At 32.0% G+C, this 22498-nt stretch overlaps 3 protein-coding genes and 1 non-coding gene across 7 annotated transcripts; 2 read left to right on the forward strand and 2 right to left on the reverse strand.

Annotated features, from left to right (window-relative positions):
* LOC104772630 (probable 6-phosphogluconolactonase 1) lies at positions 5–2126 on the reverse strand. 3 transcript variants are annotated; one of them, XM_010497222.2, is made up of 4 exons: positions 1816–2126; positions 1079–1281; positions 855–990; positions 5–619 (listed from the first exon to the last, which is right to left on the reverse strand). In XM_010497222.2, the coding sequence occupies exons 2-4, from the start codon at positions 1249–1251 to the stop codon at positions 134–136; spliced, it is 795 nt and encodes a 264-aa protein (XP_010495524.1). In that variant the 5' UTR covers positions 1252–1281; positions 1816–2126; the 3' UTR covers positions 5–133. The 3 variants fall into 3 exon arrangements, with proteins under 3 accessions (XP_010495524.1, XP_010495529.1, XP_019098981.1); XM_010497227.1 differs by lacking the exon at positions 1816–2126 and adding an exon at positions 1531–1809; XM_019243436.1 differs by lacking the exon at positions 1816–2126 and having other exon boundaries at positions 1079–1524.
* LOC104772646 (cytochrome P450 78A5-like) lies at positions 9415–11393 on the reverse strand. The gene is made up of 2 exons (XM_010497240.2): positions 10382–11393; positions 9415–10270 (listed from the first exon to the last, which is right to left on the reverse strand). The coding sequence occupies exons 1-2, from the start codon at positions 11312–11314 to the stop codon at positions 9653–9655; spliced, it is 1551 nt and encodes a 516-aa protein (XP_010495542.1). The 5' UTR covers positions 11315–11393; the 3' UTR covers positions 9415–9652.
* On the forward strand, positions 18439–18510 carry TRNAT-CGU. The gene has a single exon. It is a non-coding gene; the product is annotated as a tRNA-Thr (tRNA).
* LOC104772654 (putative G3BP-like protein) lies at positions 18692–21517 on the forward strand. Of its 2 annotated transcripts, none has more exons than XM_010497249.2 (9): positions 18692–18915; positions 19297–19478; positions 19643–19949; positions 20040–20233; positions 20328–20445; positions 20539–20663; positions 20761–20826; positions 20911–20971; positions 21056–21517. In XM_010497249.2, the coding sequence occupies exons 2-9, from the start codon at positions 19299–19301 to the stop codon at positions 21298–21300; spliced, it is 1296 nt and encodes a 431-aa protein (XP_010495551.1). In that variant the 5' UTR covers positions 18692–18915; positions 19297–19298; the 3' UTR covers positions 21301–21517. The 2 variants fall into 2 exon arrangements, with proteins under 2 accessions (XP_010495551.1, XP_010495547.1); XM_010497245.2 differs by having other exon boundaries at positions 18693–18915; positions 19293–19478.

The raw sequence follows: 22498 nt of genomic DNA on the forward strand, positions 1-22498 counted from the left end.
TTGCTTGGTTAGAAAAGTAAACAAAATCATGTTTCTAAACCGGATGCTCTTCATACAAAAAGGGTCATCACTGATTAAAAAGAACCATTCGCTTTTGGAACAAAGAACAATATCTAAGTCCTACTCCGAAAATTTAAACCTTGTCAAGTTTAGACCCCGCTGGTTTATCCATAAACCAGATCAGATTCCCATTGCTTGGGTGGACTAGCCTTGCAGGCAGGGACAAAGAGCTCTCTTGTTTGGGCAAATCATCGATAGCTAAGTGGATAGCATTGGCTTTGGATTCGCCGGTTGCTACTACAACAACATTAGCAGCTGAGTTAATGACGGGTAAAGTGAATGTGATTCTCTCTGGTGGCGGTTTGGGAGAGTCAGTTAGGAAAGTGACCCAATCGTCCTTCACCACAAGTGCTGGATGGTTCGGGAAGAGCGAGGCTACATGCCCATCCGATCCCATCCCAAGCAAGATCAGATCAAACTTGGGGCAGTCACTATTATCAGACGCAGCCACAGTTCTTGTTCTCACCATCTGCCTGATGGCGAACTCATACTCTGCTGCAGCTTCCTCCGCCGAAACTGTGTCGTTAATCGAACATATATGTCTCGGAAACACAAAGACCTGAAAAAAATTAAAGTTGCAACTCTCAGAACAAACAAAGTCAACTTTACAACAAGACAAAACCACACACAAAGCTGCATTGACCGGAACCATGACTGGATTAGTTTTTTTTTCTCAAAGAAGCCAAGATTGGAGCAAGAAAAGTCAATAGGTTGCAGATTCAAGAAAAGCAGCTAGCCACACGAATTCTTCCTTCCATTTAGAAGCTATCAAGAACCAATTCAAAACAGCTAACCTTGGAGAGGAGATTGTCCTTGGCGAGTTTGTAGTTGCTATCGTCATGACTCTTAGCTACTACGCGCTCATCCGCCCAAAAGACATACCATTTCGCCCAATCTATAATCTTGTCGTAAGGTGGCTCGATCAATTTTCTGTTGAGTAACTCAATAAAAGATCAATCAAAAAGAGACTGAAAATAAAATCTCCAAAACTTTTTAAAGGTAAAAATTGTATATTTACCCCATCAAACTAATGAGAGAGCCTCCTGACAACACAATGCAGAAAGCACCATGCTCTTTAATTGATGCTTCTGATATCTCAGCTATATAATCTACCAAGTCTATGCTTAGTTCCAGCAAATTCTCATGAACCCTAATTTCTCCTCTGTCCTTATGAGTCCAAGTAAGTGCCATTTTGCTTCCTCTGTTTTTTCACCAAATTCTCTACATGAAAAAAAACAAATGGGATTCAAGAATCTAAAGCTTTAAAAGAAGAAAGATATCCGCTTTGGATTGTAAGAAGTCTTAACATTCACATTTTAAGGAAACAGAGATAAGATCAAAAATCTCTGACTCTCCCCAATTCGAATTTGACAAAAAATCCAAAAATCAGCATTTGAAATATTCAGAAGACAGCAAATGCAAAGTAAAATAATATAAACAAACTCAATCGAAGGAGGAGAGGATTCTTACAAAGGAGTTAAAGAGAAAGGTAAGAGAGATGATATGAGTGAAACAGGTTAATAATGATAGATAAGATTTTACAAAAGCACCAAATGATAATGATTATATAATTGCACCATCAACACATAGGCCATGTCTACATACATTCATATAGATAGGTATGCACAATGTTATTTATATATTGGGTTTGTGTGTAAACAAAGGACTTCCAAATAAATCTGCCTTTATATAAATTAATAACGAAAACGCCTCTTGGGAGCGAAGAAGAATTATAAGAAATTAAGAGATTTTTACCTTCTGGGTTTCCACGTGCATATCGTGATAAAAAGTAAAACACACAAACAAAAGTGAAAAAAATAAAAAAATTAAAGAAGGATAAAATCGAAGAAGTTCCTGCAATTTTTTTTTTTGATAAAATCAAGTAATAGGAGAAGAAGCTCGGTAGGGTTATTTAAGGAGGATTTGGTTTGGTGGTATTTAGAAGAAGGTTATTTAAGGAGGATTTGGTTTGGTGGTATTTAGAAGAATTTAAGGTTTGAGATGAAGATTAGTTGTGCCATTAAAGAAGGGTTTATCTTTTTGGCTTTTGGGGGGTGTTTCTATGGAATAAATAGATGTGTGAATACAATAAATTATAAGAAATCTAAAACAAGTAACAAAAACAACTGTCAGTTCATAAAAGACAAATGGACCAATCAACTTCTTTGTGTCTTGTCAAAAAGCAAGTAATGTGGATAACTTCGTTTTCTTTTCCTTTTCTATAATTAATTTCCTTACTTTTCAAATTTTATGAGTGGCTTAATTTTTCTTAATTTCGTCAATACTATTTTCTATAAGCCTAAGTTTTATACAGATAAAAATAAATTAATGATAAAATAAAATAAAAATTATGGCATATCGAAAGGTCCACAAAATTGACACATGAACACTTACCATATATGCCCCACTTTTCAGGAATCTTAGGCACTATGATATATTGATGCGAATAATATGATGATAAGGGTAAATGGGTAATCTCTTTCGGGTCAATATTGGATTTTACAACATTTTAGGAATTGTATCACGAATGACCCAAAATCACCACTAATGTTTAGGTCACACACGTATCTTTTGTTTTTTTTTCACTCTATTCCATTTTCTATTTACAAGTAAACAAACAAGAGAAACACATGTTAATGTTAAATAGTTTAATTTTAATATGATGTAAATTGTATATATATATATATAATACATAAGTGTTTGGTGGAAAAGTAAAGTTAATCCAATCCAGATCAACTATACTTCTTAAACTACATTATCTTCTATTTTTAATCCTTTTTTATCATGTCTTTTTGTGATTTGTGAAACTCAATCACTTCTTATGTTGACAATAAAAGGCCAAATTTATCAAAGAAAACCTTATATATTAATAATTAATCATATTTAGTGAACCACTAATATGAACTACATCAAAGAGGCCCAAAGCATAAGTTATCCTAGTATTATTTTCGAAGCGATAAAGGATTGAATTTTAGTGGGTAAGGCCATTTGGATACTTGCATTAATTAATGTTTTACAATTGGTTAAAAGTAAAATGCTGATTCCTGCCTTATGAGCTTTTTAACCAAGCTAGATTTGGTCAGATGATAACATTCATGAAATTGCTAAGAGGTGACGTGGAGCTCGAACCTTAGGTTTGGATCTCCGAAGTCCGAAGGATAATACTAGCTAGAGTGGAAGAAACAAATGGTTATGATGTCTATAGGATGGCATGCGATGTCATCATTCTCCAACTAGTAGGAAAATTTGGAACAAGATGTATAAAATTTAGTTATCAGTCGAATTAAGGAATTATCAACGACTTAATATGTTACTTATACTGTGCTTTCTAAGTTTATAATTCTTGGAGGTCCAAATGATGAGAGCCTCTTGCATGAGGGCTCATTAATCGTCTTTCATGAAGTAACACACACGTGTAAGAAAATCTTCTTAGAAATTTTGAGGAAAGATTATCGCGAAGAAGCCCACGCGACGATTCTTTTGTCTTATTACATATCCATCCATGTTACCATGTATGGCATTCATATTCGTTCATTCTCAAAGAGGAGAAACCATCCAATAATGTGTGTGTAGGGTTTTGGAAAAAATGTGAAGGAACCACTCAATATTGAGATAGATGGAGACTGGTACCAGCAAGATCATATCTTTGCGAAAATATATACTTTATTGTCACCATCCCTTCGTGATAATACACACACCTAAATGAACATGGTGTCTCTGTGTTAACATTTACATGTTTTTTTGTTTCACAAAGATTGATATTTTGTAAACTTCAAAAAGTAATCATTTAAAATATTTAAAATTTTGAATTGTTATTGGTTTAAAATTAAATAATATCTCTTTAGTCAAAGAAAAAAATATATTTAAATTCAGTAATCATTGTTTTCTTAAAATGTGCAAAAACTTCTAAACATCAATCTTTTAGAGACAGAAGGAGTATCTGATATCTATGCACTAAACCGATGGATTAGGATTTAGGATTTAAGTGTTTAACTAATTATATTCCTAGATAATTGCATAACTAATTATTGAAGATGAATCATAACTAATTAGTGAATAGAAAAGAAAAAAAAGAAGATGAATCATTACGTTTTAGTATTATACTAGTACTAAATAAAAATAGGGGAAAATAACAAAATATAAGGAAAAAAATAGAAAACATAAAAAATAAAGTACAATGATTGTAAAATATGGATAGAAAATTGTTTGCACATGGAAACAACACCGCATTGCTTCCCTGACAGGTAAAGAGACCAGACAAACTCCCAAGTTGTGGGACACATGACTCCTTCTTACATTAGCTTTTCCAAATTGAATTGAAAGAAACTGTAATGATTATCTTTCAGATAATAAGAAAGACTATCAGAACATGATATGTAAAACAAAGTATATGGATCCAAAAAAAATTACAGTATCTTTTTACCCAAAAGATAGGTAATAATATATGGACCCAGTAGTCGTTTTTTTAATTATGTCTAAATTTCATGTCTCTATAGTTTTTCCGCAAAGACTCAAAACTTAGAACCAGAAACAAATCAACCAAAAAAAAAACATATGGTACTTAAAAGTTAGATTAAAAGACATATATGAGAAAACATATATTCGATTAAGTTGTTCATATTTAAGAAATCCCGCAGCAGCTTTTAAATGTATTGTTTGCATCAAACAAGAATGTGGATTCAGTTTAAATCCTTGAATAACCACCTCTTCGGTATTCTCCAGCAAAGTTTGTTTAACAATTTTGGAATTTATAATGATCCACACCTAAACCATTGAGGGTCATGATAGTGACCTTAATAGCTATTTTAATCCAACAAATTATATACGTTTAGTAATACTAGGATTCTTGGCTATAGCAGGTGAAACTAGGGCTATCATCCTAGAGAAGTTATAAATTTTATATTGGTGGATCAATCATATTCTTTAGTGGGTCTATAGAGACATTAATTGAGGCCTAAAACTTGTTTGCTACAAGTTTAGGACCATAAACTACTCTCTTTTTTTTCAAGTTGGTGATTGTGCGAGCAGTTGTTTTAGATCTACACTAGTACGCACATGGATGCCAGATCTCTTCAAAACTCCCAAAGCAATTGCCATGTTTTTGTTGAGTGTTATGTAGTTTTTTTTTTTTTTTTGGTTAATGAAAGTTTATATTTAGTTCCTTATCGGCAGTGGCATATGGATCGCTCCTTGTTGAAGGCCTAAGCTTTCAAAAGAGAGCCCATTAGCGTCCTAGCAAATTCTATAATCAATATTTTGTAAAATTGTACATTTATTGGAAGTTGGAAATGTTACAACTTCCGAAATTTTCCTTGCAAAATTAAAAATTACAAATAATTGAGGAATTGAAAGAAAAAGTGAAAACATAAGAGGACCTAATTCATTTTTAAATATAACAACACAAAACACACTCCTCATACTATTACTTAAGCTGCAAAGCAAAGTTTGAATTAGATATTGTAGATATGAAGTATCAGTATTATTTTCTGTACAGTAAATAATTATTTACGTGTAACTTAAAAATCATTTAAATTAGGTAACCTTTAACCTTTTAGAGTAAAAATAACATACACTCATGTACACTACCAACTTCATTTTATTTTATTGTATACAATTTAAAGGTTTGCAACGAGAATACACATTTTTGTTGAACTATATAGAGGGATGCGTCTGATGAATGATGATAGATAAGTAAGCCAAATCTATTTTCGAAAATAGTTCGTAAAATAATCTAGGCTTAATTAATTGTTCATTTCTAATTACGTACTTGGCCATTTATATCATTATATGTAGTGTATACAACTTTTTCATATTCTTGGGAGTGCTATTGACTTGAGTAATGAGTGGCGCAGAAAATACATAGCATTTTTGGGCTTTGACGTATTAAAAATTGGTAAAATCACGATTGTTATAAGTTGCAAGTGAATATTTGGCTTTAACAAAAGCATCTAAATTCGGCTTTTAGAAAAGAATCGCAATCATTAATTGAGCCACTTGAAGATCATCAAAAGCAAAAAAAAATTAGTAATGACCTAATTAATTAGTGTCTACAACCCTAAGACAAAGGATCCAATTCTCTTGCCCAATGAGAGGCAGAGATTATCCAAGAGGGCTCTTAAATATTCAATTTTATACTACTATTATGATAGTTGGAATGATTGAAGACTTCATAAAACAGACTAGTGAGAGTTGAATTTACTTTTTAACGTTGGAAAAAAAACCATTTCATTTACTAAATGCTCACATATAGTGCGATTTATTTTCCTAGATAAATTAGAACGCTTTGAAGTGATAATATAAATTACATGTTCTCTTGGGAAAGTTTAAATGATGATACTAGCTAACCTAGTGAATCTTGTAAGAAAGCATATATATATATATATATATATATATATATATATATATTTTGTGACCACATAATTTATTTTGCATTTTATTTACTCTATATGTCTAACATCAATCCTTTGGTTCCAATGCGCTTGTGACGGATCAATCATATCTACAATGAAGGAGATATGAAGAATCGATGTAGGGGAATATGGAAAAAAATAATATAAAGAAAGAGAAGGGAAAGAAAACAACTTATACCGGTATGAATGGTTTCAGCGGTCAAGATGGACAAATCCATCAATGGATTAAATTGCTTTTTATTCACCATTCATCAAATACAGTACGCAGCGGTGCGGTCTAAAAATAATAGAAAGAAAATCGCTGCGAACCAACTGCGGACCGTTTTTGTCTACAAATAGAATTGGTCTGTAGCGCTATATCCTACTTTTTGGGGTGGTCTAAACCGCTGACGGATTTGGCCTAGTGAAAAGTTTTATTTGTTGGATAGTTAAATCCTAGTATATATATATATGTATATATATATATATATCCTTTTTGTTGTGTGAGAAGTTTTAGCACCTTCCATAAGAACATTTATATGTTCGATATCAGCCATTGATTATACATGTGATCGTAACGCTAGTTTGAGAGAGAGAATAATGTCATTATCGAATTGAAATATAATTAAGACCGCTGCAACAATAAATCCCAAACATGTTGAACTAATTATGTGTATCACTTTTATTTATCATAAAAGGCAAACATCTTTTTCTTTCCAAAAGCATAAAAACCCTAGCCACCCTTATGTATTAATACATAATCGTTATAAGTTGAACGCTCAGAAACAGTCCTAAATTTTCAATTTTGTAATGATTTGAAATATAATATGAACACGTCACCGCTCCTAACATTCCAATTCAGTTGTTTTAGATCTACAGTAAAACCTCTATAAATTAATAATGTTGGGACCAAGACATTTTATTAATTTATAGTGATATTAATTTATCTATAAATTAATAATTATTATTTTATAGTGTAAATTAATAATTATTAATTTATAGGTATATTTTTAATTGTTTAATTTTTAAAAAACTATGAATTGAGACAATTTTTGCAAAATAAGATTAGAATTTTGGATGTTGTAAATTTTATGGTATTGGAATTGAATTTGAAATAATTAAAAAATATTATTGACAATGAATTACAAATATTATAGACAAATTCACTTATACATATGACATAAATATTCAAATTTATGAATAAGAATATCAATTCTCGTATTTTAATAGTCTATCAAACTATAAAAATGTAAATGATGCATATTTAGAAATTGAAAATTTTAAAAAGTTTTAGCTGTTTTATGAAATGTTATAGAATATTTTATATCATTATAGTTTGAAGATACAACATAACAATTTTTTTATATATATAAGGTTTAAGAGAAACATACTTTACTATATCAACATATATATATATATATATATTTACATGATTATTAATTTATGATATTATTGGGACTATATTTTACATGGGGATTTCAAAAAAAATATTATCTTATTATCTTATCTAAATTTGTTAATTTTTACACTGTCCCGACTTGGAACTAGTAAAATTTATTAATTTATAGTGTTTATTAATTTATAGAGTATTAATTTATAGAGGTTTTACTGTATATCAAAATGTAGACAAACTATCAAGCAAATGAAACGATAAAAAGTAGAGTATAATGGATACATTAGCAAACAAATAAACCTATTTCAAATTGTGATACATAACATAATAAAACACATTCATCTAAAAACAGATATTGATCCTTCTATTTTCTTCATGTGCTTTTTTCATATTCTTATTCTACGATATATAATTAAATTAGGAGTGCACTTGAGTTGTTAATTACTGAATTGTACTTTTAATGAATACTTTTTTTTGGTGAAAGGAAAATGAATAGTTAATTTAACGATGGGTAGATTCATAAACAAAAAAGAGGAACGTCGAGGATACGATCTTGTAATATATGTTTAATGCAAATGACGCATAAGTTCTATCTAATCCATATATACATAATGTTAATAAATAAAAAATTTGAACTTTTAAGGGTGTTGAGTTCCTATCGGACAAACTATATTCTTCCAGAAAAACAAAAGAGAGGAATATATTGAATTATGATTGTTGTTCTTGACTCCTTTATCTCTCATATTGTTGTCTACGTCATTTTCAAGCACATTTAAAATTTAATTTTCAGTATTTTATCAATTTGTGGTTGCTAACCTGACAATTCACCAAAAAAAGAGTGTTTCAAAAAAAAATTGAAGACCTAACATTACAAATCTAATCGTATACAATAAATATGCCAAAACATTAGTTCCAGTCCCATATATAACTTTTCAGTGAACAACAAATATTAAATATGTAATCATGTATCGGTCATTTAGAAAATATAATCGGGCACTTAATGAATCCGTTTAAGTGACTCTATCCGAATAACCAAACCATTTGAAAGTGGATGTCAGTAGTATTGCCAGAATTAATATAACTTGACGAGGATTTGTAGAATTATCGTGCATAAAAGACATTAAATTCATGTAAAACATCATTTTCATTTATAAATATTAAATGGTGTATTTTTTTGTCTTTTTTTTGTTGTTGTAATTTTCCAACTTTCAGATTGGAAATTTTGATCATGTCGTAATGATGGAGCAGCATGTGTAACAAGAAAATATTGTAGCTGATCCAAAATATGGTACATATAATAGCTAGTCTAATCTCCACTACCCGATTATTTACTCACATGTAACTATGTAAGATATTCGGATCACGTTGCTCAACATGCTAACATAAACAAGTGATATTGTCCTCTATGATGATATCACTCCATTTCCTTTCAAGCAAAACTCAACTTTTAAAGCACTTTCAGATATTACTAACACAGTTTAAGCATAATTGATCAATTATACAGCACTTGACAAAGGAAAAGCAAAAAAAATGAAAACATAGTAAGCGATATTTTGGAAAGAAGTAAGAGAGTTGCACACTGCATACTTAGCTAATCAATTTTATAGATATGAAAACATTGAAAAGCAAACCGAGGGGATACGATAACATGAAGCAAGACAAAGCAAAATAGAAAACTCACACCAAAACCCTAAAGAAGTTCGACCAACGTGCCAAAACCCTAACTTCCTTCCCACCTTAATTATTATTAATTATTAATTAGTAGTGCTACCCATAGTTCATTAAACAAGTATCCGACACCGATGATACATCACGCGAAACCAACATTCCTTGGAACAGCCTTGCACTTCAACGGCTGCTTCATCTCCATAGACAGCTTGAGAACCTCAGCGAGCTCAACATCACAAGAACCCTTAACCCATTCGAAATTCTGAATCAGTTGAGCAATCCAAAGATGGACAGTAGCTAGACCCATTGCTTTACCAGGGCAAACGCGACGTCCGGACCCGAACGGAGCCAATCTAAGATCAGAGCCCATGATGCTCACATCCTCACCACCAATGAACCTATCAGGGTTAAACACTTCAGGGTCGGTCCAGATTTTGGCGTCGTGTGTGATGGACCACATGTTGACCATAGCTATGGTTCCTGCAGGGACAAGGTTGGGACCTACGTGAACATCGTGGATAGCGAGTCGGGCCCATGAGAGGAGTGGACCAGGTGGGTGGAGCCTTAAGGTTTCTTTGACAATAGCTTGGAGGTACGGCAGTTTTGGGATGTCGGAGTCAGACAAGGATCTAGTGTTGTTACTTGTAGCAGAAGCTATCTCTTTGTAGAGCTTATCCTGGATGTCTTGATGCAAAACCATTCTAGCAAGAACCCATTCTACTAGAATCGCAACAGTATCTGTCCCTCTAAAAATCATTTCCTTAAAAAAAAAAATCAAAAGATTAAAACCCTAGAGACAAAATATAAATAAAACTCACATTCAAAGATTAAAACTTTTTATCCTATGAAAAAAATAGTGAAAGTAGCTTACCCAAAGGACAGCAATCATGTCAGAATCAGACAGCTTTTCATCCTTTTGCAAGCCAAGCAAGACATCAACGAAGTCCTCTCCATTGAGATTGTTGCTCTTCTTCATCTTGTGTTTGTCAATTATTCCGCCGACAAAAGTGTTGACTTCAGAGACCAAAGCTCTACACCTCTTCCTCACTCCTTGAAAGTCAAACCAACGAAGAAGCCAAAAGTGATCGCTCCAGTTAAATTTCCCAAGCAACTCATAGCCTTCACTCACCAGCCTCTCCAGGAAACACCCATCCCCATTAACTTCATCAAAATCGTAACTTTCACCGAAAACAGTCGTCATTACGTTATTCAAAGAACCAAAGTGAACGATCTTTTTCACTTCAACTTCACCACAAGCATCAGACGTGACAAGGCTCTTGATCTTCTTCACCATTTTCATACCGATCCCAACTCTAACACCTTCGAAACTCGCGATTCTCCTCGGACTGAAAAGATGAGTGGAAGAGATTCTCCTAAGATTCCTCCAGTACTCACCATACGGTGCGAATCCCATGGCACGGTGGAACAGTAGCTCGTAAGCTGACTCCTTAACCGGCCGGTCCGCAAAAGCAGAGCTGTTCAAAATCTCTTTAGCCGTCTCCGGTTCACTAGAGATGACGAAACGCGAAAACCCAACAGAAAACGCCATCAACGGAGAGGCCTTGAAGCGTTTTGCAAGAGCGGCGAGAACACGGTGGGGATTAGCGCCGGAGAAGACGGAAAGAGAACCAGATGGTCCAGGAATCGCGACCCGGTCCTTGGATGACCCGGTCCAGGCCCATGCGAGCCCACCTGGTGAGAGGAAGAAAGCAACGGTCGCTACGAATAGCGAGATCAAAGCAAAGGCTTCGACGGTGAGAAGGTTCAGGTTGTTAAAGAACAGAACGTAAGCTTCCGAAGACATCTCACTATCTCAGGCTGAGTTATGGAAGGAGAGAGAGAGTGTTGTTGGGAGTGTGAGAGAGAGGAGTGTTTAGAGTTTATGATGAAGATATGAAGTGTTTGTGCATGGGAAGTGTCTTTAAATAGATGTGATTTACTAGTTGGATCGTTGATATTTTTTAAAAAAAAACTAATTAATAAGGTATTAATCTTTAATGGTGAATTAAATGTTTTAAATTTGTATTTGCATTGTTGGTCAATGCGTTTTTACCGGTGGAGCGATTTTTTATGTTGCTTTCTTTTGTTATTAGTACTAAACTTTTTTGAAAATCGCCACATTTATATTCAGTATAATAAAATAAATTGTAATCTGCTAATATTTTAATGGTTTGATGATAAAAATGAAATTATATTTTTGTAACGGTTTTGGAGATTTTCTAATAATCGAGTCGCATCATTTTTGATAAAATATCAGGAGACAGTATAGTGTGATTCATATGGTTTGTGTGAAGATTTGAAAGCCAAAGATTTGGTATGTTTTCTTGCAACAATTGGCAAATTGTAGTTGTGTCATGCGTAAAATATTGGAAATAAAGTCAAGATATTTTCAATCATGTAATAAAAACTGTTTTTGGAATACATGATAGGACAAGCTTTTTACTACCATATCAATCTATTTTATTAAACATTGATGAACATCACATGAATATCAATATCAACCTCACGCTAAAACAGCTAATCTATTCGAAAAGATTCATTCGCTCTCCTGATACAATTTTAAAATAAATGGGTGGAAGTTAATTAACCATAATTATAAAATAGTACTTCGTCAGTTTCATAATATAAGATATTTTAGAGGTTTTTCTTTGTTTTATAATATAGCATGTTTTCAACTTTTTAGATAACTTTAATATTTTTTTATTATTTATTTTATGTAATATTATTTATGAGTGGTTAAACTTTTTTAAAGTGGTTATTTTTTAATATGCGTACTTTCATCCCAAACATCTTATATTTTGAAACGGAGAAAATAATTAGTATAAAAAAAGGAAAACAATGCTAAAGAAGAATCGATATGAGGGAATCGTAGCCGTCGTTGCCACTAGTACGGATGTATTCATATTTTAGTGTGGCATACTAATTTTTTTATTTGAAAACATTTTTTTGAACTTAAGAAAAAAAAAACACTAACTTCAGTCGTGAAATCAAAATTTTATTATCAACGATTATGTGAAAATCGTGATTAACAATCGACAATTTCATCATTCCACAGTTTTAAACGACTAGAATCTAAAAAGAAAGATGAATACTGGTTTCTAATTAAATCAAATTGTTATCACTTATTCATTTCACTGTTCCATTCAATTTTTTTTACGGCAAATACCAATTAAAAGAATTTTCACCACCAACTCAAAAATGGCAAACAGAAGTGTGACTTCTCTGTATTACTCCATTTTGTTTTTTGTTTCACACTCATAAATATGAGTTAGATGCAAACGGTGCAGTTAATACATCTGGCAAGGCGTGCTCACATGGCGAACAGAAGATAGAATCGTTATGGCTAAGCGTTGGAGGCATCTCAAAGGTTCGAGGCTTTTTTATTTCACTATTCGAGTTAACATTACGAGACACGTGGAAGGAGTCAAATCAATAGTAAAGTCAATATCAGTATCATAATTGAAGAAGAAAAATATTTGCCGTGTGATTTTTAACATAAGAGATAGAGCCTTCCCGTGGTCCTTTATAATTTTTTTGTAACACTATGCACATCACTGTTGTTGTGCTCTTTTTTCAATTTTTACATTGCCAATTTTACTTTACAAGTTGTACAAGATACATAAATTAATATATATACTTGTACTAGGATTTACGTAGAGAAGAAAATATAATATATATAAGTAAAATTTAAGGGGAGACAAAGGGCAGTGATGATTAAGAAAATACAGAAGAAAGCTGACATTAGTAAACACGTAAAAGCTCTGTGATGTGTTATGGTCTACTAGTCCTAGTGTTGTAGGCTTAGGCCTGCTCCGTCCAGCTACTTTCTACTGCTTAAATTTACTGTTTCGTATTTTTTATTAGTGTGTATATTACTTACTTCACAGATAGCGAAACCCATATCTCCTTTTCACATATATACTTTTAGTATCAGTTGTAGACTGTAGTAAATGGACCAACTAATACTAATTGATTTATTTCATGGTTCTGATTTTCTTTATGTATTTTTTTCTCAACTGATATTGATATTGTTATTAATAAATTTGGTTCTAACCAAGCTAGAATACAAAATAGGATACTACCTCCGAAAAAGGGGAGCCGGAGGAAAACCAGATTTCTCCCCAAACTAACAAAGAAACTAAATAAAATCATACATAACAGCGCATCTTTATGTATTTATGACCCTAATTCATATTGACCTATTAAATTATTTGCTAACTTATTAACTGATTAACTATATGGTTTTTAATAGATTAGTAATGAAAATTGTTCACTTTTTAAAAAGACTAATCGGTTGTGATTAGTATATGACATAGAATTTTCGTTGTAATCAATAACAAATATTTTTAATGTTCTACCATTTTTTACTCACTATTTTACATTACTTTGAAGTTTGAACTAATATTATCTATGGCTAATTATTATTTTATTCGCTAAAAGTTTTATATTAGTTTATATGAGTAATCGGACTCGATTCTTTAATTTTTTATAATTTATTAACGAATTTAGCTATAGCAAATCAAAATAATGGAGACATGTTTTCTAATACTACATGTTTAATAACAAACAATGTCATTCCATAATATTATAGTAAATTAATACATCTTCTCAAACAATATAAACTAGTTATATTATCATCAAATTTGACCAATAAATACATGAATATATAGAAATGTAGCTGCAATTCTGTTAAAAGCAAAAGCGTCTACAAGTTGATATAGAAATTTAGAATTGTAATATTATGTGGCAAAACCAAATCATGATATTTATTTTGAAAGTAATCGAAATAATTGGTAGAATTTGACTGATAAATACATACTTACATAGAAATAAAGTTACATTATCTTCTTACAACAAGAACATGAGTAATGTTTTTAAAAAATGAATTATGTAGCATGCAATACTTTTTAGAAGAATCATAATAAGAAGGAGCAAAACCAAAGCATGAAATGTTCCTATTTAGTTATCATTAAACATAAAAACTTGATAGTTTCATAATTTAATTCAACTATTTGTAGGACTTTGATTAACAAATACATGCAATTACGATTCTTTCTTGAAAACAAGATAATGAAATAGTTCAAAAAATATATTTATGCAGCCTGAAGTAGTTTGATTAGAGGTATAACTTGTAATAATAAAATAAAAACATGAAGTACTCGTATTTATTTGTCAATATGAAGTATTCATATTTATCCATCACTTGTAAAAAAATGCTTTATGTTTTTTTTATATACTGATATACTTTAATCAGTAAATATATGAAGACACATATTGTTGGTACAATTCACTTTTAAAAACAAATGTGTGAAGTAGTTCAAAACAAATGTAATTGTGTCACATAACATAGATTCATTTAAATTAGAGTTTGTAACATTAACTAGAAAAATCAGAGCATTATATACATATTTGTTACCCATAAACAAATATCTAGTTAAAGTATTCTGTAAATTTTGTAGATTTACTACCTATTTAGTAAGGTAGCTATAACTTATAAAAAAAACATAAGTAACATGAAATAGTTTGGTAAAAGTCCTAACACAAAGTAACAAAATCAAAAGTTCAAAACATAAAGCATACATATTTATTTTTGTCACAAAAAATATATGACAAAAGATTGCAATATTTTAGATCCAGCCATGTTCTTACAATTCTCTCTTACACACAAAAACATAAATTAGATCAAACAAATAGAATTATGTAACATTACATATTTGTGTAACAGTGTTGAATGAAATAACAAAGCTTGATCATAAAAAAAAACAATAGAGAGATGTTTGATAATAGTTTAACTTTTTAACAAAATTTGATCACTAAATAGATAAATACATATAATTGCATTCATGTAACATAAATATAAATAAACTACAACTTTATCTTGATATTAAATTTATGAAGAATGTTTTACCTGAAATAACACAACATCAAAATAGAAATAACAAAATTAGTTTTGTACATCACAACCATCTCATATGATCTACATGCATTTCTACATCATTTACATCACACTTTAGTAATCAATGACTGTTGTAACAATTTTTTTAATAGATTGAGAATAATGTGACAAATTTGTAACTTTGAATCAATCATATTAGATATTTGAATATCTTTTAATGTATATAGAATACTTTTGTAATGTCATCACAACTACCACTCATAAACTATCTAATTTTAGTGAACTTTTTTTTGATAATTTTCAAATTTCATTTCAGATATTATTTTACTATCTAAATTCGTAATTTTAAATATCAATAATTGAAATTAATTTATTAATCAAATATGATCATTAAATATTTTTGTCACTTTCATCATTTTATATACTAGTATAAGAATAATATTTTATCATGTCTATACTTTAAAAGATTTTGTTATCAGTTTGCATGAATATTCATGTGAATTTTAACAAATACATAATTGATAAAGTTTTTGAAACTAGTTAATAAATTTTGACCTAAAATGAAGTATTTATGTAGAACTGCATGTATGACCTTTAGAAACTGTGAAGTAACTTAGAGCATGTGCAATGGCGTTGTTTTGGGTCGTCTCCCGGCAAATGTGGATTTATAATAAATCGAAAATGGCCCAATATTGAAGGATCGACTCTTTATTTGCGACGTTTTTTGGCAATGTACTTGGACACGTGGAAGGTGATGATTCACAACTTTTGATCCTAGTCAAAACACTTGTACTACTCCGACCCTTTTTCTCTTTGTTTTTCCTTCCGGTGGTTGCTCGTCGTCTCTTAGTAGTAGTAGTAGAAGAAGAAATATGATGAAGAAGGGGAAAGGGAAGAACAGTGGTTTGTTACCCAATTCCTTTAAAATTATCTCTTCTTGCCTCAAAACTGTCTCTCCCAACGCCTCCAACGTTGCTTCTTCTGTTCGTTTTGCTGGAGCCTCCGTCACTGCTTCTATTTCCGCTGCTGAAGACGATAAAGATCATGTCAAAAATAAGAAACCAATGCTCATACTAAAAATAAGAAACTTTCTAAATAATAATATTAAAATTGAGGGACCAAAAACTATGGAACACCAATGACCATGCTCTTAAATGAAAAGGTGCATGTTCTACATTTTTTTTTTTGGAAAAGACATACTACATCACTACATCAGGAGTATTTTTTAAAAGACATACTACATCACTACATGAGGAGTATTTTTACTATTGACAGCTGTTTTTGTTGTGAGTCCAAAATAGATTTTAAATGTAAAGCGTAGGAATAAACATGTAAGAACAAAAAAGAAAAGAACTGGAAAGTGAGAGGTCAATCATGTCAATGTCTGGACAACCAGACTTCATAGCCTTAACAAGCAAAGAGACTAGTTCAGTTCAAACATAACCAAACCAGAGTGGTATCATTCTCTTGTCATCATCGTCTTGTATTTCCTTTCCCCTTGTTTGGTATGTGGTTAAGGATATGGATTGGGTATATATTTTTGAACATAAACTGTATATTGAGATCTCATTCTATTTGGATAAATAGATCTATTTTTCAAATTTTTTTATTTTTTATATCTAAAATTCACTACAGATTTTTTGTATAACACGTATATACAAGACCGATGATTACATTTTGAGTTACTTTCACATTAGCTTTTTTTTTTGACGTCTGAATTTGTATTAATCTATTTGGATAAACTAACAGCTACAAATTACATTAAGAGACCAGTTAGCCTAAGCTAATTCACTACAGATTTTTTGTATAACACGTATATACAAAACCGATGATTACATATTGAGTTACTTTCGCATTAGCTATTTGTTTTGTTATTTTCAGAGTGTTTTTAATAGAAAGATTAATGCTTTTTTATTTACTATGCAAAATTTATATATAATGTCATTTTCTAAGTAATAAAAATATGCATGTGTTCACGTTTCCCAAGATTTGGTGTCTATATGTTTTTTATCAAAGAAATAAAAACGAAGCAAAAGAAAAAAAATTGTGACACTAAAATGAAGTCAAAATAGTTTATTAAAAACATTTCTTAGTAGTAAGTTAGTAACTTACCGGTAACTTGAGTTAAGCATTTCAGTTATTATTTTCGCTTCAAATTTTGTTGTTAGATGTACAATTTTATTCTATGAATAGAAAGATGAGGTTTGTTTTAGTGTTTTACTGGTCGTATATGTTGTTCAACCTTAAACTTTTTTTTTGGTTTATTTGCTTTTAAATCTTACCGGTTAAGCTTAATAATAAGATTGAAATATGTTCACAAAAGTTTCGTGAAACACTTCTTGATATATTATAGCTCGTATCAATGCACTGTTCAAACATTTCCCACCATAATTGCTTTGGCTTTGGCTTTATTTTGGTGATAATTATAAATTTTTATAAATAAGCAAAACTTGTTATCTTTGCCTAACTGTGTGTATGTGGCTTCCTGTAAACTCGAGCACACACATTCCCTTTTATCAAGTCCGATGATTCATGGGCTGTACGAACCGTTTGCTAGTAATTGGGCCGATAATGTATCGTAGAGTAACACATTCACACTAGCAAATAAATAATTCTGTGGGTATATGTTTTTCTCTATTGGTTAATTCGTTTTACTTCAAAAAACCTCTCTTAAGATTTGATATAACCGCACTGTTTTCTTTTAGTCACAAAATGAATAAAATTTATAACAATATTGTTGTTTATATCCTTCAGATTTTTTTTTTTTTTATTATCAAATTTAATGTTTAGAATCCAACCATAATTATTTTGTACAGTACAGTTACAAGTTATAAAATATATTTCACGATATATGATTGACATTTTTTAAATTGATGATTTCAAAATACAAATCAAAGATCTAAATTAAAATTGAATTTTATTCTTTGGGAAGACTACGAAAGAGGCAAAATATTAATGTTTTTCACTCTTTAAAATCTATGTTAATTTTTAGATTTAGTATTTAAAAAATATACTTTATAAGTAGTTTAAAAGCCTCCGTAGCATAGTGGTATTGCGTTCGCTTCGTAAGCGAAAGGCCGCGAGTTCGATCCTCGCCGGGGGCTTTTATATAGCTCTTTCTTTTGACCTTTTTACAAAAATATTTATTTTGAACTTGCCTATTTTATCTCTTTAGTTTCTTTTGTGACATTCCCAATTTCTTAGCCACAAAATTTCCATTACTCGACAAATATAATCGTCAAAAAAAACAATTCGTGGAAATTTTCCCTCCTTATACCATAAATAATAATGTTTAATTGAATAAAATCTGTAGCAAAAGCCCTACAAAAATCCCCAATTCTCGTCGGAGATTTCTAAGTCAAAACCCTAAATGATAGACCACCATACCTATATATAAATATTATATTCATATCTCCTGTGTCCCTTACTCTGTCTTCTTCTTCTTCTTCTTCCTTCTCTTCGAACTGATCTGAGATTTTGATTCTGCTTCTCTCTTCTCATCGTCCAAGGTAATTGCTTTTGTTCATTGTTCATATACCCCATTCTCTCGCACTTTTTCAATTGGGTTTTATAAAATCTAACCTTAAAGTTTTCTCCTTTATTGTGGATTCCTCTGTAAAAGCTTGAGCTGTTCTTTTTATTTTTTTACTTCAAAGTGTATTGTAGCCTTAAAGATAGATCTTTAGAGTTCAATTTTTATAGATACACTTCTTGGCAAAAGTCTTAAAGTAAAGCTATAGGATCTACTGAGATTTGTGAGTTCCTTTTGCGTAGAATGGAATTGACAATGTGGGATTTGTACTGAGTTTTCTTGTTTGATTCAGATGAAACAAATTCATATTTCTGTTTGTCTGACGCTAATGAATGAATCTTTTCTTGGGATTAGGTAGAGATGGCACTCGAATCAAACACTCCAGTGATGGATCCACACACTGTGGGTAATGCGTTTGTTCAGAAGTACTACAACCACTTGTATGAATCACCAGCGGAAGTGTATCAGTATTATCGCGAGGATAGTGTTTTAGGACGCCCGGGTTCTGATGGAGAGATGGATTCTGTCAAATCCTTAAAAGTAAGCTTCGGTTTCGATTATATGAATCGGAAAAGTTCATTGTTTGATTAGGTGTTGATGTCTCTTCTGCGTTTGTTTTTGAGTTCCAACTAGTGCAAAATCTTTTTAATTTTTACTTGGAAGCAAAGTTTTGATTTTTAGAGTTTCTTTGATTTTGTTTGCAGGCTATCAATGACAAGATCATGTCCTTCGATTACGTGAACTCAAAGATTCAGATTTTGACTGCTGATTCCCAAGCATCTTACAAGAATGGCGTTGTTACTCTAGTCACTGGTTTACTGACCGTGAAAGATGGTGAAAGAATGAGATTTACTCAATCGTTTTTCCTTGTGCCCCAGAATGGAAGCTACTTTGTCCTGAACGATGTCTTTAGGTATGTCTCTGATGAGATTGTTGAACCAGAAGCTAGCAAGAAAGAGGTCGAGGCGGTGATTCCTCAAGTGGTTGAATCAACAACAGTTACTGCAGTGGGTGAGTACTTATTTGCCAATGTGTTTTTGTCAATCAAGAATATCAGTTTTACATTTCGGGATTCATGAGAATATTGATAATGATCTGCAGAGCCAACAAAAGAAGTTGTGGAGCCAGTTACTATCCCTAGTCAACAACCTGCGTCGAAACCGACAACTGAAGTTACAGAGAAGAGACCAGAAAGAGCTGTAGCAAATGGACATCCCAAAACCCCGGAGGAAACACTTGTGAAGGAAGATAAGAGCAATGGTGTGGATGCTCCCAAGAAATCATTTGCAGCAATGGTGAGTCCTCTTTACCTGTAAAATACTAAAATACAATTCTCTCGCGCTATCTTTGCTTTAGGTGTAATCTAAAGATTTTGCTACTTACGCTTAGGTCCAATCTCCTGCAAAGCCTAAGCCTAAGCCTGTGACAAGGCCGAGTGCTGCTCCCAAACCCAAAGCTCCTGCGCCTGTTCTTGAACACTCTCCTGCCGAAACAGTCGACCAACCAGGTTTGAATTCAATGTTCTAACATTTCAGGAAAACCAAATCTTTTCCCACTTTTGTCTATGTCTTAATATGATTTACTCATTTTCATGTGTCAGCCGAGGATGGTGCCACCATATTTGTTGCAAACTTGCCTATGGACGCAACACCCGAGCAACTCAATGAAACATTCAAAGGCTTTGGAGCGATTAAGAAAGATGGTATCCAAGTTAGAAGTTACAGGGTGAGTTGTAATTGAATGGATCTTTAGAGGAAACACGTTCTGCTTTGTTGTTCGACTGCTGAAGTTTTTGAACCATCAAAACGTTTTCATTTTTCAGTTAAAGGGAAACTGTTTCGGGTTTGTGACATTTGAATCTGCTGAAGTTACGAAATTGGTACTCCAGGTATGTTTCAACTTTCGACATCAACAAATAGCTTACAAACTTCTGATTTATTGCTTCTGATGATGTCCCTCTACATAACTCTAGGCTCATAAAGAATTGGCCATCAGAATCGGAAACCGAAGAGTTTCAATAGAAGAGAAACGAGGTAAGTTAGAGTAAGCATTACTACTTTGTATTGGTCTCCAAGATATAAACTTCAAGATTGTAAAGACCTTTGATTCCTCTGCAGGCAACAACGATAATGGAAGACCCTCAACGCGAAACGGAGGCTACAGGAGCGAGAATGGTTACAGAAACGACGGGTTTAGGCCTCGAGGCAACAGTTTTAATGGTGGAGGTCGAGGCTATGGAAGAAATGGATATGATAGACGAGGAGGCGAATCACGCAACGGTGAATCTAACAATGGTGATGGCAAAGTTCACCAGAACGGAACAGTAAAAGCTGGCAGTGAAAATGCTCGATCCAGAGGCTAAAAGAGTTTTTTTTCTTAAACTCTGATGATGTGTTGTTATTTTGTTCATTTGAAAAATTGAGAATCTGAAGAAGCTTTTATAGGAAGAGAGAAAGAGAGAGATTAGAAGGTTTTGTTTGGAGTAGGCTTGTCTCTTTTCATTTGATCTTGTTTTGGACAAATAATTTGATGATTACATTGTTTCTTTCCAATCTAAAAAATCTTGAAGGCTTCGTCTGGTTCGGTCTGCAAAAACCAAATTATCTATGACTAAATCAGACAGAGAAACAAAAAAGACTTTGAATTATTGAAACGGCAACCAACCGTCTCAACTTATGGGCTTGGTTTGTGATGGGAAAGTGAATGAGTTGAGTTAGCTCAGTAAGGTCTACTACACAAACCAACGGGTGGAGAACACGTAGCATGGTTGGTTCTACACGTCGGTCCCCCACTTGACTCCACAAAGGAGAGACCCACCAAGGATTCTAAAAAATCTTCTTTTCAATTTATAGATTTCATTCTCCAACCTAACTATCACTTATATAAACCAGACCATTTTGTTTCACTAAGCTATATGCTCATTTATGTTTAATCTTACTCTTCTCCGTCAAAAGATTTTTTAGTCGTCAATTATCAAACTTTACCATTAGTACTTTATATTATCATGAATTCATGATTAGTCTTTTAAGCTTATACTACTAGCCTATTGATTAGTTTGCTTTTTTTTTTCTTTTTTGTAGTAGTAGTAATTTAATTACTTTTTTTTTTTAAAACATAGAAGTGTTTTTATTCTCCTTAGTTCACTTTTTCACAATCAACTTGCTTGCTTCGTGGGGTCCTTTATGGTCTATCCCACGTGAGTGACGTTGTCGAGTCGCTAGATTTATATCATATTCAAATTGTTTTCACTCTCAATTTTTACAAGACCAAATTTTAATTTTCTTACTCTCTAGATGAAATTATTTGTTTAATTTTTCTTTTTTTTTACGGATTTTTTTGGTAGTGTTTTTTTTTTTATTATAATTTTCTATTTGTTTAACTAATACAAAAACAAACTTGTACAAAAAGAAAAGGAGAAAGAAAAATAAAAGAAATTAAAAAACAGGGGAAAAGGAGGAAACGGATCTTTTTACCTGGAGGACACGTGTCGTGACACTGGGTAACTCAGTCACTTTACGACACGTTTCCTGAAGCAGCACTATGAAAACGCCGACGTAATC

The sequence above is a fragment of the Camelina sativa genome, chromosome 3 (assembly GCF_000633955.1).
Source record: "Camelina sativa cultivar DH55 chromosome 3, Cs, whole genome shotgun sequence".
In the NCBI taxonomy this organism is placed as follows: Eukaryota; Viridiplantae; Streptophyta; class Magnoliopsida; order Brassicales; family Brassicaceae; genus Camelina; species Camelina sativa.

Coding starts and splice junctions, on each gene's coding strand:
- LOC104772654 (XM_010497249.2), top strand. CDS start 19,299: ATGGCACTCGAATCAAACACTCCAGTGATGGATCCACACACTGTGGGT. Junction 19,950..20,039: donor AACAACAGTTACTGCAGTGG/GTGAGTACTTAT, acceptor AATGATCTGCAG/AGCCAACAAAAGAAGTTGTG. Junction 20,827..20,910: donor TTACGAAATTGGTACTCCAG/GTATGTTTCAAC, acceptor ACATAACTCTAG/GCTCATAAAGAATTGGCCAT.
- LOC104772630 (XM_010497222.2), bottom strand. CDS start 1,251: ATGGCACTTACTTGGACTCATAAGGACAGAGGAGAAATTAGGGTTCAT. Junction 991..1,078: donor TCTCTCATTAGTTTGATGGG/GTAAATATACAA, acceptor GTTACTCAACAG/AAAATTGATCGAGCCACCTT. Junction 620..854: donor AGGACAATCTCCTCTCCAAG/GTTAGCTGTTTT, acceptor AATTTTTTTCAG/GTCTTTGTGTTTCCGAGACA.
- LOC104772646 (XM_010497240.2), bottom strand. CDS start 11,314: ATGTCTTCGGAAGCTTACGTTCTGTTCTTTAACAACCTGAACCTTCTC. Junction 10,271..10,381: donor ACATGATTGCTGTCCTTTGG/GTAAGCTACTTT, acceptor TTTTTTTTTAAG/GAAATGATTTTTAGAGGGAC.